This window comes from Trichomycterus rosablanca, chromosome 15, assembly GCF_030014385.1.
Source record: "Trichomycterus rosablanca isolate fTriRos1 chromosome 15, fTriRos1.hap1, whole genome shotgun sequence".
Classification (NCBI taxonomy): Eukaryota; Metazoa; Chordata; class Actinopteri; order Siluriformes; family Trichomycteridae; genus Trichomycterus; species Trichomycterus rosablanca.
Window position 1 is genome coordinate 32,453,561 of NC_086002.1, and position 17,107 is coordinate 32,470,667.

At 40.8% G+C, this 17,107-nt stretch overlaps 2 protein-coding genes across 2 annotated transcripts in view; one reads left to right on the plus strand and one right to left on the minus strand.

Moving 5' to 3' along the window:
- Nucleotides 1-2,573: 2,573 nt before the first annotated feature.
- On the minus strand, nt 2,574-5,875 carry LOC134329462 (B-cell receptor CD22-like). Its single transcript, XM_063010746.1, has 8 exons — nt 5,775-5,875; nt 4,595-4,849; nt 3,990-4,247; nt 3,648-3,899; nt 3,476-3,563; nt 3,355-3,397; nt 3,107-3,187; nt 2,574-3,019 (listed from the first exon to the last, which is right to left on the minus strand). The coding sequence occupies exons 1-8, from the start codon at nt 5,845-5,847 to the stop codon at nt 2,999-3,001; spliced, it is 1,071 nt and encodes a 356-aa protein (XP_062866816.1). The 5' UTR covers nt 5,848-5,875; the 3' UTR covers nt 2,574-2,998.
- Nucleotides 5,876-13,995: 8,120 nt separating this feature from the next.
- The window catches only part of LOC134328490 (uncharacterized), a 41,159-nt gene continuing 38,047 nt past the window's right edge, over nt 13,996-17,107 (plus strand). The window contains exons 1-4 of the mRNA XM_063009581.1: nt 13,996-14,056; nt 15,075-15,272; nt 16,178-16,420; nt 16,720-16,974. Coding sequence (XP_062865651.1) covers nt 13,996-14,056; nt 15,075-15,272; nt 16,178-16,420; nt 16,720-16,974 — 757 coding nt within the window. The remainder of the gene's footprint in view (nt 14,057-15,074; nt 15,273-16,177; nt 16,421-16,719; nt 16,975-17,107) is intronic.

Below are 17,107 nucleotides of genomic sequence, written 5' to 3' on the forward strand. Positions count from 1 at the left end.
GGTACTGACACACCCCATACCATGACAGACCCTGGTACTGTCACACCCCCATACCATGACACACCTTGGTACTGTCACACCCCCATACCATGACAGACCCTGGTACTGACACACCCCCATAGCATGACAGATCCTGGTACTGACACACCCCCATACCATGACACACCCTGGTACTGATACACCCCTATACCATGACAGATCCTGATACTGACACACCCCCATACCATGACAGACCCTGATACTGACACACCCCCATACCATGACAGATCCTGATACTGACACACCCCCATACCATGACAGACCCTGGTACTGACACACCCCCATACCATGACAGACCCTGATACTGACACACCCCCATACCATGACAGATCCTGATACTGACACCCCCCCATACCATGACAGACCCTGGTACTGACACACCCCCATACCATGACACACCCTGATACTGACACACTCCCATACCATGACAGACCCTGGTACTGACACACCCCATACCATGATACACCCTGGCACCGACACACCCCCATACCATGACACACCCTGGTACTGATACACCCCATACCATGACACACCCTGGTACTGTCACACCCCCATACCATGACACACCCTGGTACTGTCACACCCCCATACCATGACAGACCCTGGTACTGACACACCCCCATACCATGACAGACCCTGATACTGACACACCCCTATACCATGACACACCCTGGTACTGACACACTCCATACAATGATACACCCTGGTACTGACACACCCCCATACCATGATACAGTTTTTTACATATCTGAACTGGCAGTTGGTAGCTCAGTAGTTAAGGTTTAAGAATTTCTAGTAAAATCCAGATAGAATTGTGAGTAACCTTTACTTGAATATATGGTTGTTAAATTTACTAGCAGTTTTTACGTGGAAAAACGTTCCTACGTTTTTTTTAAGTAAATCATACTCCAAATTTTTGGCAGTGTGTCCATGTACTGTAATTCTGGGTATAGTTAGTCAAGGAATGAAGGTAAATTTTCTACTACAAGCACACACGGATGTGGATTGAAATATTTTAAGAGCATACAACAGGGCTGCCCAATTTGGGGCCCGCCATCTCTTTATTTGGCCCGCCTCGCTAGATCAAAGTAGGGTTTACTTTTGTCAGTAGCTGGGAATTTCTTTCAACAGGTGTTTAACTGCCTATAACACTAGCTGCAATTCATTAGCTGACCACAATTTTACATGAGACAGTGAATAGGAGAGGGGGGCGCTGTGGAGCTCCTGTCAGCAGAGATCAATTAATATACAGTATGATGACACGAGTGAGGCTGGTAATCATGGAGCGTATGAGGCAGTGGTGTACGGATAAACAAACATTTAAAAACATTTATAAACAGTTGGCAGCATGAATATTTTTTCACAGAAATAGATTCGACCGCAGTTTGCCTCATCTGCAGACGGAGAGTGGCTGTACTAAAGGATTATAACATCTGTCGGCATTACGAAATCCGTCGCATTTACAGCATTTACCTCTAAATCTTTTCATATCTTCTTTCAAAGATAATATTTTGCTCTGCATGATTTTCTTTACAAATTTACATTTGTTCAAATGTTTCTGCTCCTAAAAAGAAAGTTTTTCTATCATCCGTTGAAATCAATAAAAGCACCGTTAATTCGAATGAACAGTAGCGTTTATTCTAAAAACAATAAAAATGTGGCCACTCAGGTGGCACAGCAATAAAAAAAAACACGCTGGAACCAGAGCTGGATCTGGAATACATCGTATCGAGTCTCGACTCTGCCTTACCGGCTGAGGCTGAGCGGCCACATGAACAACGATCGGCCTGTTGTTCATATAGGGGTGGGTATTACAGCCGGGCAGGGTCTCCTCGTAACTAATGCAATTACGACCTCTGCTGGCTGATTGATGGCGCCTGCACAGAGATGAGAAAAGAGTGCTGTCAGGGTGTGTCTCTCCGTACACAACGCTGAGCTGCACTGCACTCGTCAAAGTGTTGGTGATGAGATGCATACGGCTGCTGCCCATGTGTCGGAGGGGGCGTGGGTCAGCTTCGTTCTCCCCGATCAGAGCGGGGATTGGCATTAGTGGAGATGTGATGTAGTGTACCACAGACAAGTTTTGCTTACTAAGCTAACACAGTTAGCCCCAGGCCATTCAAACCAATGGGCTAAGGCAGCATAACCCGCTAGCATCTCTCTCCATGTACCGAAAATGGTTAAATTGTCACCGACAAGCCCGAATTTGCAAATAGATTACACTCGTACACCTTTAAATAAATTAAAAAATCAGTGAGAATTTATTTACATTTGAAAAGAACTCTGTTTGTTGCTTCGCACTCGACACCGCTAAGAAAGCATCGGATGCTCCCCTCATTATTCAGTCGGTTTATAGTTTATGCATCTGTTAACTTTTAAACATAACTGTATAGCTGGATACCTACCTCAATCAGGGCGAAACCCAAAACTTCAACGCGCTCTCCGCGTCGCCCATGTCCGTTACTGTTGGCAGAGTTGGCTGAATACGGAGTTGAGCAGAAATGGACTGGAGCAACTGAGTCGATTTACTCTTCTTTATTAAACAGCTTAGAAAAATCCTTAGTAAAACAAACACACACCACAGTAGTCCCGCACACGTTACAAACAGAGATCATTCCATGTGTTCTTACAAACAGTCCCGACAAACATGACTGGCGCATGCGTATTTAATCTAATGCACATATTTAAAATTGACAGGTACCATCCCAATATGAACTAGAGAATATATCTAAAGTGCACTAAATAATAAACTAGCATATATTAACAATACACAGTCATCAGGAGAGTCAACCAAGACTTATTAAAATCACTCAAATGTCCTTTAATTGTGGATTTTATAATATAATACATATAATATTGATATAATAGTAAGAAATAATAATAATGATGTTTGGAATCGTTGCACCATGAACAATCCTCTTCATTTCATACTCAGACTTCGATGGTCGGACATCCACCATCAGTTCTGGTTTCTCACCGTCTTTAAAACATGTAAAGATTAAATCTGTTTTATTGGAGGTTCTTGAGGAGGACGGCGTGTTCAGTGGCTGGAAATAAAAACACTTACTGTTAGAGTGCCGTACTCATTGTTGGAGGACCTGGACGATGGATCGAGAGCTGCGTACGTCTCAGCATCAGCATCGGCATCCTGAACGAAGGACACAAGCAGTTCGAGTCATGAAGCTATTATTATATTATAGACACTCCATGATCAGAAGTATTCAGGTTAATCAGACAGTGAATGAATGAATGACACAAACTCAGTATCATTGAGGTGTCCACAAACTTTTGTTATCTGTAGTTCTATACAATCACCTTCTGATCACGTTCATCCTTCTGTCTCATCTGCATCTTCCTTCTGCTCTCACAATAAAACAAAATATATAAATACATTTAAAATCTCACAACAATTACAAACACCAGTTTTTTTTTTTACCTCCAGCAGAAAAACCCAACAAAAGCAGCTGCCACCAAACACAATCCAACTCCAACTCCTACAGCCATACAGTCAGTCGTGGAATATCCTACAGAAGAATAAAAACACTCTTATAAAACACCATTAAATCTTAACACGCCTTTAATACGAACAGCAGCGTGATCACACGTACCACCGTTCAGGGTAACGAACAGCGCCGCCACCGTCTGCTCCCCGAGTTTATTCTGAGCCCGGCAGTAGTAGGATTCACCCGGCCGAGCGCCGTAACTCTGTCCAGATCCTACAGCTGAGCTTCCACCTTCTTTATACCAGACGTAGCTCTCCACAGGGGGGTCAGCATCAGCACTGCAGGTCAGATTCACTAAACCGCTCTGATCAGGTTCAGCAGAGGAACTAACCGACACCGAGACTCTTTTAGGAGGATCTGAAACCATCCAATAGTAAAAGTATTAAATATAAAGAGGTTCATTGTGAGGTGGTGGAATTTCCTGCACATGCTCAGTCGACCACTTACACAAAACCTTTACAGCTACAGGACCAGAGGATTTAAACTGGTTCTTATAGCTGGTCCTGCACTTGTACTCTCCACCATCCTCAGAGCTGATGTTCCTAACAGTGAGGGTTTCTCCACTTCCTTTATAGGTTTGTTCTTTATACCAGGTGTAGTTCTCCACAGGGGGGTTAGAAACAGCGCTGCAGGTCAGAGTCACCGAACTGCCCTCCGTTATTTCACCTGAAGGACTGACGGACACTGAGACGCTCCTCGGAGGATCTAGAGGTAAAACAAACTGTAGTTCAGCTGCACATGTTGGTTACACGTCCTTAATCCTCCATCACTCTACTTAGCTGAACTGCTCATTTAACCAAATGTTTTTGTTTTAGGACCCAAAATATAAAGACGTGATACAATAAGCAGAGCGAAACATCATACTGGAGTGGAGTTAAATCCCAAATCAATACATTCAGCACACTCGACTTTTTAGCTCTTATTCTTACAAGGGTTTTAGCTTTAGTTTGATCCTGGACCAAGTTTCCCAAGAACTCGTTTAATCTAGACTTTATAGGAGTCTCATTATAGAAGTGAATGAAGGTTATAATGGAGCATCATCAGTAACTTACAGTGAACATCAATATTTACAGCAGTGGAGTTCTGATCTCCGTGTTCATTCCTGGCCCGACATTTATATTCTCCTCCATCATCAGATCTGATCTTGTGGATGGTAAACGTTTCTCTTGTTGCTTTGAGGTCTGTTCCTTTATACCAGTGATACGAGGCGGCTGGTTTAGCATCACTGCTGCAGGTCAGAGTTACTGAACTTCCCTCCATTATTACACCTGAAGGACTGACGGACACTGAGACGTTTTTTGGAGGATCTGAAAGAAGGAAGAGCTCCGTTTAAATAAATAAGTCAGATCTTCAGACCTGATTAAATTAATTCTAGAAACGTATTATTACATATTAATGATGGATTAATAATGGAGTCTTACAATCTCAGTCTGGCTTTGTTACTTTTTCCCTACTCAACCATTTCAACAGCATAGTGTTCCTGTAGAAACTTTAAGGTGACTGTTTGAATCGAAATGCACACCAGGCTGTTTGTGTTTAAAAGCTTGATTGTCTTGGTAATTACAGTACCAGTCAAAAGTTTGAACACACCTTCCCTTCAATGGTTTTTCTTGATTATTTTTATTTTCTACATTGTAGATTAATACTGAAGACATCCAAACTATAAAGGAACACGTATGGAATTATGTAGTGAACAAAAAAATGTTAAATAAACCAGAATATGTTTTATATTTTACCAACTCTACCTTTGCACAGCACAACTGATGTTCTCAAACACATTAAAAAAGCAAGAAATTCCAGAAATTAGCTCTTGACAAGGCACAAATGTTAATTGAAAACCATTCCAGGTAACTACCTCATGAAGCTGATTGAGAAAGTGCCAAAGAGTGTGCAAAGCTGTCATCAGAGCAAAAGATGGCTACTTTAAAGAATCTAAAATATAAAACATATTCTGGTTTGTTTAACACTTTTTTGTTTACTACATAATTCCATACGTGTTCCATTATAGTTTGGATGTCTTCAGTATTAATCTACAATGTAGAAAAAAAAAAAAAAATCAAGAAAAACCACAGGAATGAGAAAGTGTGTCCAAACTTTTGACTGGTACTGTACATTAAGTATCCAAGGGGGGCAGTTAGTTTTTCTCCAGCTCTCACAGCTCAGTAAAATCCTTCAGTAAGAAGCTTCAGTGTTGGTGCTTTTATGAGGATGAATGAATGAATCTGTACTTACATCCTACATTAAGAGTCACAGCAGAGGAGCGATGATCTCCTACAGCACACTGATAACGACCTCCATCCTCCATCCTGACTGACTGCAGATAAAGCTCGGAGGTGTGGGTGTTTGTGGTTTGTAGTTGTTGTTGATTTCTGTACCAGGTGAATGTTGGATTATTAGGGAGTCTGCAGGTTGTTTTACATCTGAGAGTTACTGCAGCTCCTTCTTTTACTGTCTCTGGACCCTCCACCTGAAGAACTGAATAGAAAAGGAATGATTTTACACTCAATTATCTTACCTAACAGCACTGTAAAAAAGTATTACTAGAAAACAAAGAAAGTTGGGGGTTAAACCAGCAACCTTCTAATTATTAGTCCAGTACCTTAACCACTGAGTTCAGAATTGTCTAGACTGCTTATTGAGTCGAGTCCCCGCCCTTTCACTAATTCACATTTAAAAAAAAAAAAGAAGAAAAATTGTGCATGATGACCAAAAGATTGTCGGAGAAAATAACATAATCTACAGTGTCGGGTGTGATTGTATCCTGTCACTGCTGGGTGAATCATGATCACCAGTGAATGAAGTACAGTGAGGTATTTATCTGATGTATCTCACCTGTAACGTGAAGCTGAACTCCATCTGCACCTTGATACTTTCCTTCTTTCATTCTTCTTGTCTCCAATGTACTGAACTCTACCTCTGTACTCCGGGTCTGAAGCCAGATCTTGAGGCTTTTCACCATGGGGCACCAGCTCTTTCATCCAGAAAACTGTTTGAACTGTGTAACCATATGGGTATGGGTATGTGTAAGTGCAGCTCAGGGTCACTGTAGATCCTTTTAGAGCACAGATAGATTTCTGAGTGTAAGTCACACCCCATTCAAACTGAGCATCACAGTCTCCTGCAACACAACACAACACAACACACACACACACACACACTTTAATCCCAATGCTTGATGTGTAAGGGCTAACAGGGTGAGTTTTAACATGTACTGGTCAGCTATAAAAAAACATGAACAGTCCAACGCCCTGTGAAAAGCCTCCGCTAAATGATCCACAGCTGCTTGCTTAAACCCTGTGAGCGTTACACCTTATACGGTGCAGCTGTGGATCATTAGCAGTAGACCAATCAGAATTGAGTTTTACCACATTGTTCCTATTTCTTATTGGTGTTTACAATATATAAGAAGCGTTTTAAATACCTTCGATTTATAATATAATAAGATATAGTATGAAGTACAGTGAGGTATTTATCTGATGTATCTCACCTGTAACGTGAAGCTGAACTCCATCTCTACCTTGATACCTTCCTCCAGGTTGATCAGTTATAAATCTGAAGTAATATTTACTTTGGTCTTTTTCTGTCACATCAGACAGTTTAAGAGTGCAGTCGTTATTCTTGTCTCCGATGTACTGAACTCTACCGCTGTACTCCGGGTCTGAAGCCAGATCAGGAGGCTCAACACCACCTTCATGCAGCTCTTTACTCCAGAAAACTGTTTGAACTGTGTAACTAGGTGGGTATTTGTAAGAGCAGTCCATGATCACTGTAGATCCCTTTTCAGCACAGATAGATTTTAGAGTGTAAGACACACCCCATCCAGCCTGTGCATCACAGACTCCTGCAACACACACACACACACACACACACACACACACACACACACACACACACACACACACACACACACAGATCATTCATGTTCAGTTCTTCTGCATCAACAAAACCTGATTTAATCCCCAAGCTTGACGTTTAAGGGGTAACAGGGTGAGATTACACAGTGTACATATCACATCAGGGTCAATACTGATTAAAAAAAAAGAAATAAACATCTGTGGCTTACCGAACATGCTAATGTGTAACAGCAAAGAAACAGGAAGTGTAATTCTGGGTAGCATCACCGCGACCTGTACATAAGAACACGGTTATTTATACACTTCATTTCTCTAATACAGGGGTCGGGAACCTTTTTGGCTGAGAGAGCCATGAACGCCACATATTTTAAAATGTAATTCCGTGAGAGCCATACAATATGTTTAAAACTAAATACAAGTAAATGTGTGCATTTGATGTAAGACCAACACTTTTAAAGTACAATAAGTCTCTGAATTCTTTTTAATAACGTTGTTATGCTGTTGCTAACCAATGATGAATAAAGTACTTCTTACCATCAATGCGACTTCTGGTGCTGCATGGTTTTGCTGATGGCTTTGTAGTCTGGTTGATACGTGGTGAGGTTAAGCTTCATGCAGGCGTTGAGACTTCCATCCGTTAAACGTGACCGTAGGTTGGTCTTAATGTTCTTTAGATGTGAGAAAGACTGCTCACATGCATACGTAGAGCCAAACATTGTCAGTACAGCAATACTCACACGCTGCAGTGTGTGGTATGTGACGGGAAAGCGCGTTCCAAGTTTTGACAATCAGCTGGTCCGTGGGTTAAAGTTTTTTCATTTCTCCCCACTTGTGTTTGCTCGCCAACTCTGCTTGCTGTCGTGCAAGTCTTTCCAAATCTTCATTCAGTGTCAAGTCGTCAAAAAGTTCATTGGCAACATCAAGCATGAATGTTTTGGCATACTCCCCATCTGTGAATGGCTTTCCATTTCTCACAATTGCTAAAACACCAGCAAAGCTAGCCGAATTCCAGTCACCTTGTTGGATCCAAACACGGAGTTGCTGCTGACTAGCTTGCACTCTGCACAGTAGCTCTCGACATGCTTTCTTCCTGCTGTCCCCCGCAGGATATTTCGATGCAAATGTAGTATGGCGTGTGTCGAAGTGCCGCTTTATATTTGACCGTTTCATCGATGCAATTTTATCATTGCATATTAGACACAGTGCAGAACCTGCTCTCTCCACAAAGGCGAATTCCTCAGTCCATTCCTGCTGAAAAGTACGATACTCCTCATCTTTTTTTCTTTTAGCCATCTTCTTCGATAAAAGGGTTTTTGCAATTAGCTAGCTGACTACTTGATTAAAAGGAGGGAAGTTTACTTCCTGACCTCACAACGACCCGTGTACGTTACACGCATTATCCAATAAAAATGTGGTGTTTTCTCCGAGGACAGCTGTGATTGGCTCCAGCCACCCGCAACCATGAACACGAGCGGTAGGAAATGAATGGATTGAAATACATGAGAATGTTTTATATTTTTAACGTTATTATTTTTTTATTAAAGATTTGTCTGCGAGCCAGATGCAGCCATCAAAAGAGCCACATCTGGCTCGCGAGCCATAGGTTCCCGACCCCTGCTCTAATAGAACTGATGTGAATAAAAGTCATCAATAACAATCTAATAATTTTCTCAGTTTGTGGATAATAGCTCTCACTGTGGTTCGCTGGAGTCCCAAAGCTTTAGAAAAGGCTTTGTAACCTTTTTCAGACTGATAGATGTCAATGACTTTGTTTCTCATCTGTTCTTGAATTGCTTTTAGCTACTTCATGTTGTCAGTTAGGTTCTATTGAAGTGATTTCTTGATTCTACAGGTCTGGCAGTAATCCGGCCTTGGTGTGGCTAGTGAAATTGAACCCAGCTTTTCCAAAATTGTGGTTAATCCCATGGGGGGGAGGGGGGGTACTTTATCACAAAGGGCCAGGCTGTTTGGGATAGCTTTTTCATCAAGTACCAGATGTACAAGGAATTTCACTTAGTGCAGGTGTCAACAAACATAAATAAAATTATAAAATAGAAATAATACAAAAAGAATACGATATTATAAGCATAGAATAAAATAAAGTTTAAAAAAAATTACAAAAAGAATGTGGCAGTGGCATGAACAGCAACAGATATATACAGAGGTATAAAGTATGGTACATTGACAGTAAGTATAAAATAGAAATTGTATTATATGGACATAGACTAAAAATGATTTAGCAGTGACATGAAACAGCATCAAATGTACAATGAATGTGTGCAGTACGTCCACTGACAGACTTCCAAGTAATTTAAAGAAAATTGTGCAATAAAGATTATTTACAGTAAATAAGGTGCGTATGTGCATTTACTGCGAGGGAAATGTTGGAGGCATGTGTGAAAACCCACGTGCATCAGTTAAAACAGAGGGATGTGAGAGTAAGAGCCCTTGTTAAGTATGCTGATTGCCTGGGGAAAGAAGCTGTGAAGGTGGCGGTTGGTCCGAGTCTTCAAGGCTCTCACTCTCGGTTTCCACTAAGATGAGAGTCTCTTGAAAAACAGGTGACCAGGGTGTGAAGAGTCCGCCGTGATCTTCCCTGCCCTTTTTCTCATCCTCGAAGAGTACAGGTCTTCAAGGGTGGGAAGACGACAGGTGATGATTTTCTCTGCACACCGCACTGTACGCTGTAGTTCACATTTGATGTGCAGAGATGCAGAGCCGAACCAGAAAGTGATTGAAGATGTGATGACGGACTCGATTATTGCAGTGCAGAATTGAACCAGCAGTGCTTGAGGCAGTCTAAATTTATTGAGCTGTCTCAGGAAACACAAGCGATACTTGATACTTGAGTCGACTCTTTCTCTCTATATATGTTACATTATGTTTCCTTTCTGATTACTTATTGTATTTAATCTGATACTTGTGCTGAATGGTGTTAAAGGACCAGTTTGTCATTTTTCATGTTTAAAAATCGCAGATAGATTCAATTTGAACCCAAACCTTCAGTCCAGACCAAACCTGCAGACTCTCCTGGATTTACAGACTCGTGGATTGAACAGAAGTGTTACTGAGGAATTCTACAATAGGGGTGAGGCGTCATTCTGTCCTTTATCTGCTTCTTTGTGCTTTACACCATGGTTAGGGAGCCAGAAATGGATCTAATCTTATTTTGTGTGTCTTATTTATTTCTTGGCCTTCAAACACTGCAGCAGGGGAACCGGGTTAGTTAGCACAGAGTTCTTTTACAGACCAGCAGGGGCGCCGTTACTGTTCTAACAGAATTTATAACTAGAAATGAGGGGTCTGTTGAATATCTGGCAACCAAAACTTGAACTGTGTTACCTGTCAGAACGCCGGGATGCCTTAATAAGCTTTATTTCTGTTAGAAACTGAACTATAAGCTGATATTTCTCTAAAACAAACTAAATTTTCTATTACATTTTAATTGTAATAAGTTTGTTTGCTAGTTGAGTTGTTCGGTTTTGTTTCCCAGTCAGCGTTCACTCTGTAGGTCCCGCCTCCTCTCACGCATGATTGGTCGAGCTCGGCTAAATTGACATCGATGATTGGTCAAACCGCTTGTGAATCATTCTCCTCAGCGCCGCAGTAAGAACAGTGAAGCTGCACTAACAAACAAACACAAATTTACACCAAAACGTCCAAAAAACCCTGAATTTATTTCTTAGTCGAGGTAAATGACACTAAACAGTCACCTGTCGAGTCCCTGAGAGGATTCTGGATACAGAATACACATTTAAACACGTCTTTCTGATCCTGTCATGCTATAAACATGTGAATGATACACAGTCATCAGGAGAGTCAACCAAGACTTATTACAATCACTCAAATGTCCTTTAATAGTGGATTTTATGCCCATCGATTCATTATATCATTATTAAAAGTCATAAAAGTCACCCCCAACCTTCCACCACCACCCGTCTACCTGTTCTATAAAAGAAAACCTGGTCGTCCGAGTTTATCTGCATATTTGTGGGTCGTTCCTGGGATTTGGTGCCTTTTGGAACTTAAAACTTTTGGAAAATGAAACACAGTTTTTATTAGTTTTTTATGTTTTATTATGTAAAGGACGTGTTTTACTTTTCCAAACTAATATTGGTCAAGCTCACAAACTGTAGGTTTTATTAAAATACTTTTTTTATGCAGTCTCTGACCCAAGATATCCACCCTGTTCTGGACAGACTTCTGGAGTGACCTTTTTTAACAGATATAGGGTGTGTTGGAAAAGCTCTCTCTCTCTCTCTACATGGACTCATTTTACGTCATCCTACGCGCTCCCGAGAAGGAGGCTGTTCGAAATCCTAGATGTCTTAATATCCTCACTAGTGAGGCATCTCAAAATTTCAGTGTTATTTTGACTCAAGAGCGAGTGAGCATCGGAAGCGTCCTTAGCAGCCAAGGCAATCCCAGCATTCAATGCGGCGGCATTGAAGTGTTTTTTTTTTTATTTAAATAAATTATTATTGCTTTTTAACTTGTATAAACTTGTACAAGTGTTTTTATTTGCAAGTTCGGGCTCGTCAGCGAATGTAACCGTTTTCGGTACACGGAGGGAGACGTTATATTGACATGCTAGCGCGCTGCGCCACCTCATTCCATTGGTTTGAATGGCAAGATTCTAACTGTGTTAGCTCAGTAAGCGAAACCTGACGGAATTGCTGTCTAAGTAGCGCGTTCGATTAACCTGACTTATAAGTCATTGACTTATTAGAATCCTCTCTACTGAGGCAGCTGCCCGTGTAGGCAGTAAGACAGCAAGGCAGCTCACTAGGTTTTCGAACCCTTGGTATGAATCGCATCTCTGATTTTGCACCAACACGTGATTTCACATTTTTCTTTTAGATTAAAATACATGCTACCTTTTATAGGTCCATGATTTATGCAATAACTGACAACAACAACATGAATTACTTATGCTATCTTAATTAAATTAGGGATAGAAAGCTGGTGCATAACAGTGTGAACATGTTACGGTCGACCATATAAGACTTTTAGGATAAAATGTGGAATAAACAATATTAAAACGAGGAGTTTAATAAGCCGCTCATCTTCCACAGTCGTTTCCCCTCCAGAAAGATCATAAGGTAAGAGATAACAGGGTGGACCAGCAACTCCAGGGAGGTGTGAAAAACCCTCATAAGCAAAAGCTTTTAAACAGTATTGAAAGACTTAAAGCTCATTTATCATCATTAAATCAGAATGTACAGCACTGGGGACATGGGAGAACCTGCTATCTAACAGATAACAGTATGTATACAGTAGGTTTATTTACTTTATTTTTTTGGGGGGGGTTGAAAACTTTGTGTTTAGTATTTGAAAGTGTTCATTATTACAGTAAGATGTTTAGAAATTGAATTGTTTAAAATGTACTTAATAAATACACTAATTAATTAAACAAATTAATAAAATGATGAATGAAATGTATTTTGGCAGGATTTCATTTAACAGTAGCAGCATCTGAAGGCTGAGGAAGTGATACATGACTGAACAGAACATTTGCATCTTTCTATGTTCTCCAGAAGTTCTGATTTTTTTTTGAGGGTCTTTTTAAAGTTCTAGATCTAAAACGGCACATTTTCCACCTCATTAACACGAAGTTTCCCGGCCCTGACCTGATGTACTCTCTATGTGGTGTAACCTGTAGAAGGAGTGTATAGAACAGGTTTATTATGGTAGATTAATGAGGAAGGGTTAAAATCTGTGGTGGATTTTGTTTATTCATATAAACGGAAGGACAGATTCAGCTAGAAGAAAAGAGGAAGCCACATGTACTTTGTGTGATAGAGTAGAGGATCAGTAACACAGTTTGTGGCCAAGTGTAACCAGACTGAGCTCTTTCTGAAGGTAGGAAGATGGTTATTACTTCTAAAAAGGAAAATGTACATGTATATATGTGTGCTTATGTATTGTGGTATGTTTACTAACATTTATTTAAAGGATTTAGCCTGAATGTGGATCCTCCAGCATGCTTTGCAATGTCTATAAGTAGCTGTTACGTGTGTATTTCTTCACGTATGTATTTATAATGTTGTGAGTTTGGATTTCGGATCAGACGGTCGACGTGATTCTCGCTCGTGTTGACGTTAAAGTCCCGAGTTTTTATTTAATTTAGTTGATTTATGCAAAAGAGACGTTTAGAGATCGTACGTTTCTATTCACACTTGGCAACCAAGCGTCGGGTAAATATTGACCATGTTGGGTTATTTAATAGTCATGCATTGTTACAACAACCCACCTACCATATAGAAGCACTTTGTAGTTCTACAATTACTGACTGTAGTCCATCTGTTTGTCTGCATGCTTTGTTACCCCGTTTCATGCTGTTCTTTAATGGTCAGGACCACCACAGAGCAGGTATTATTTAGGTGGTGGATGATTCTCAGCACTGCAGTGACACTGACATGGTGGTGGGGTGTTAGTGTGTGTTGTGCTGGTATCAACACCGTGTCCACTCACTGTTCACTCTATTAGACATGCCTACCTAGCCGGTCCACCTTGTAGATGTAAAGTCAGAGACTCTTAAGAGAAGATTTATGGTATAAAAAACTAACCAACATTGTGGAATCCTGCAGGATGCAGTGATGATGATGTTCCTCAGAATGCTCCGGTCTGCCTCTCTGATAGTTCTGCTCATGATCTCAGGTGAGTCCAGCTCCTCAATATAAACACAGCCGTCACATTTAGATCTTCCTGAAACAGAATACGGTTAATTGGTCTGTAAGATCAGACAGTGAACACGAGTATAATTGCGATTGAAACCAGGAGCCACTTTATTCTGGTCACTGGATGAAATGTAGGCGACTGCGACACAGAACCTGGGGACCCTTAGTGCGGTTTGCCACCCACAGTCCAGCCCTAATAACTCTTCTTCACTGTACGTCAAGCAATGCAGTCGCACTGATGCTTGTAAGTCGAGACACATTGACGTCATTGGTGCAGTTTTAGGGAAAAATAAAGTCATTTTATTTATTTTTAATAGCCAGATGCTGCTATAAGTCTGAAATGATCTTTATCAGTCTATCAGAGTTTCCCCAAGTTATCTCTGTATATATTGCTTAATTAAAATATTGCTTATGTAACCCACTACCACAGAGAGATCGAGCTCTCTGGTTTAAGTCCCAGCAGAGCATTTATGAGATCAGGCACTAATGGTTCAAATAGTGTCCAGTAGGGTTGACATGAAGCCTCTATGTAAAAGTCACTTAAGGTTGGATGAGTCTGATGTAAAAAAGCTTAGTGGAACTGGAAATGGCCTGAATCAGATAACTGGGTCGGGTTTTCTCTGTTAGATGAGTAATGATGGTCTGTACTGGTGCAGTGTAACTGTGTTACTTCTGCTTTTTTATGTTGGAGCTCTTTCTCTCTTCATCTGTGTAGAACTTGTGAAACTTTCATCTTCGAGCGTCTATGAAAGAAAGCCCATAAAGAAAACGCACCAGCACAGACAGTGATCAGGGTGCTGTGAGAAAGTATTTGCCCCCTTTCTGAGTTCTGAGTTGTCACAGTGTTTTTTTACTGCTGCACCACCCAAACACCAAACTCATTTCCTGGTTAAAGTCTGATGCCACATACGACAACACTATAAAATAAACGGTATCAATGAATGTAGGTTCACAGAACAATCTAAGCATAACTGATCTGATTCTGTGTTGTGTTGCAGGAATCTGTGATGCTCAGTATGGATGGTGGGTGACTTACACTTCAAATTATATCTGTGCTCTAAAAGGATCTACAGTGATTATGGGCTGCACTTACGAATACCCATCTAGTTACACAGTTCAAACACCTTTCTGGAGTAAAGGGAAGGTTCCCCCTGGTGAAGACCCTCCTCATCTGGCTTCAGACCCGGAGTACAGCGGTAGAGTTCAGTACATCGGAGACAAAAAGAATGACTGCACTCTCAAACTGTCTAACATTACAGAAAAAGACCAAACTTCTATCACTCCATATTACTTCAGATTTATAACTAATAAAGATGATGGAAAGTATGAAGGTGCAGGTGGAGTTTATCTTCATGTTACAGGTGAGATACATCAGATAAATACCTCACTGTACTTCATTCACTGGTGCTCATGATTAATTCAGTGCCAGGACACAATCACACCCGTCTTACTGTTGATTATTTTCTCTGACTGAATCTTTTGGTCATGATGGGTCATAGATGCATCTTGCAGAATTTTTTCTTCGAGGGTGAACAGTCGTTTCAGTACTGTGTGTAATGTGCACTTTGTCACGCTAAATAGTTTCAGATCTTAAAAGTAAATATATTAAAATACGAACAAAATCGCTTCACCTCTCCCGATACAACCCTGCATGCGACTGCATCTTTTCACCTGCACGAGGCGAGTTCCGTATGTAGATTTGTGCACAGAGCCACGCCCTGATATCAGGCGCCATCGATCAGCCAGCAGAGGTCGTAATTGCACCAGTTATAAGGAACCCTGGTCCGGCTCGTCCCACCCTGTGAACAACAGCCAGTCGGATGGCGGAGGGGAGCTCTGATACGATGTGTTTGAGATCCTAGCTCTGGTGCGCTAGCGTATTTTACCACTGCGCCACCTGAGCAGCTGTAAAAGCATTTTGAGAACGATGGTGATGCCTGAATATGGGAGTATTGCAGAAACATTAGACATACCTAAATTGATTACTGCAGCTCTGTTAAATATAAACAGCACATAAAAACTTTCTCTGTAGTTAGAGGCTGATGGGTAAAATAATTAAGAGTGTAAAAACATTCTCAGCATGTTCTCCTCTTGTTCTCAGGTATTCAGGTGGACGGTCCAGAGACAGTAAAAGAAGGAACTGCAGTAACTCTCACATGTAAAACAACCTGCACACTGACTGATAATCCATCAATCACCTGGTACAGAAATCAACATAAAAAACAAACCACCTACACCGACACCTCCGATCTTCATCTGCAGCCAGCCAGGATGGAGGATGGAGGTCGTTATCAGTGTTCTGTAGGAGATCATCTCTCCTCTGCTGTGACTCTTAATGTAGGATGTAAGTACAGATTCATTCATTCATCCTCATAAAACCAGCACTAGACTAAACAAGTGAAGAATAAGATTGTAAGACTCCACTATCTCTAAATAAAATAAACTTTGAAAAGTGGTAAATCTACCCAGGAGTGGTCGCTGCTCACATTGTAGAGTATTTAAAGTAATAGTTACTAATTTTAGAAATTAAGAGAAAGAGTTCATTCGAGTCAGTCAGTTATCAGTGCACTATAATTAATAACCAAAGTCTTAAGAACTGAATATTTCTTTTAAAATTAACACTTATTCCCTTATTTCTTTCAGATCCTCCAAAAAGTGTCTCAGTGTCCGTCAGTCCTCCAGGTGTAATAATGGAGGGAAGTTCAGTAACTCTGACCTGCAGCAGTGATGCTAAACCAGCCGCCTCGTATCAGTGGTATAAAGAAAAAGACCTCAAAGCATCAGGAGAAACTTTAACAATCCACAAGATCAGATCTGATGATGGAGGAGAATATAAATGTCGAGTCTGGAATGAACACGGAGGTCAAGAGTCCAGCATCATAGATATTGATGTTCACTGTAAGTTACTGATGATGCTCCATTATATTATTTTTAAAGTCTCATTATTATAGATTAAATGATTTTTAAAGGTGTTACGCTTTAAGGCCGTTTGTGCTGCTAGTGAAATTACTGCACTGTAGAACGTTGATTG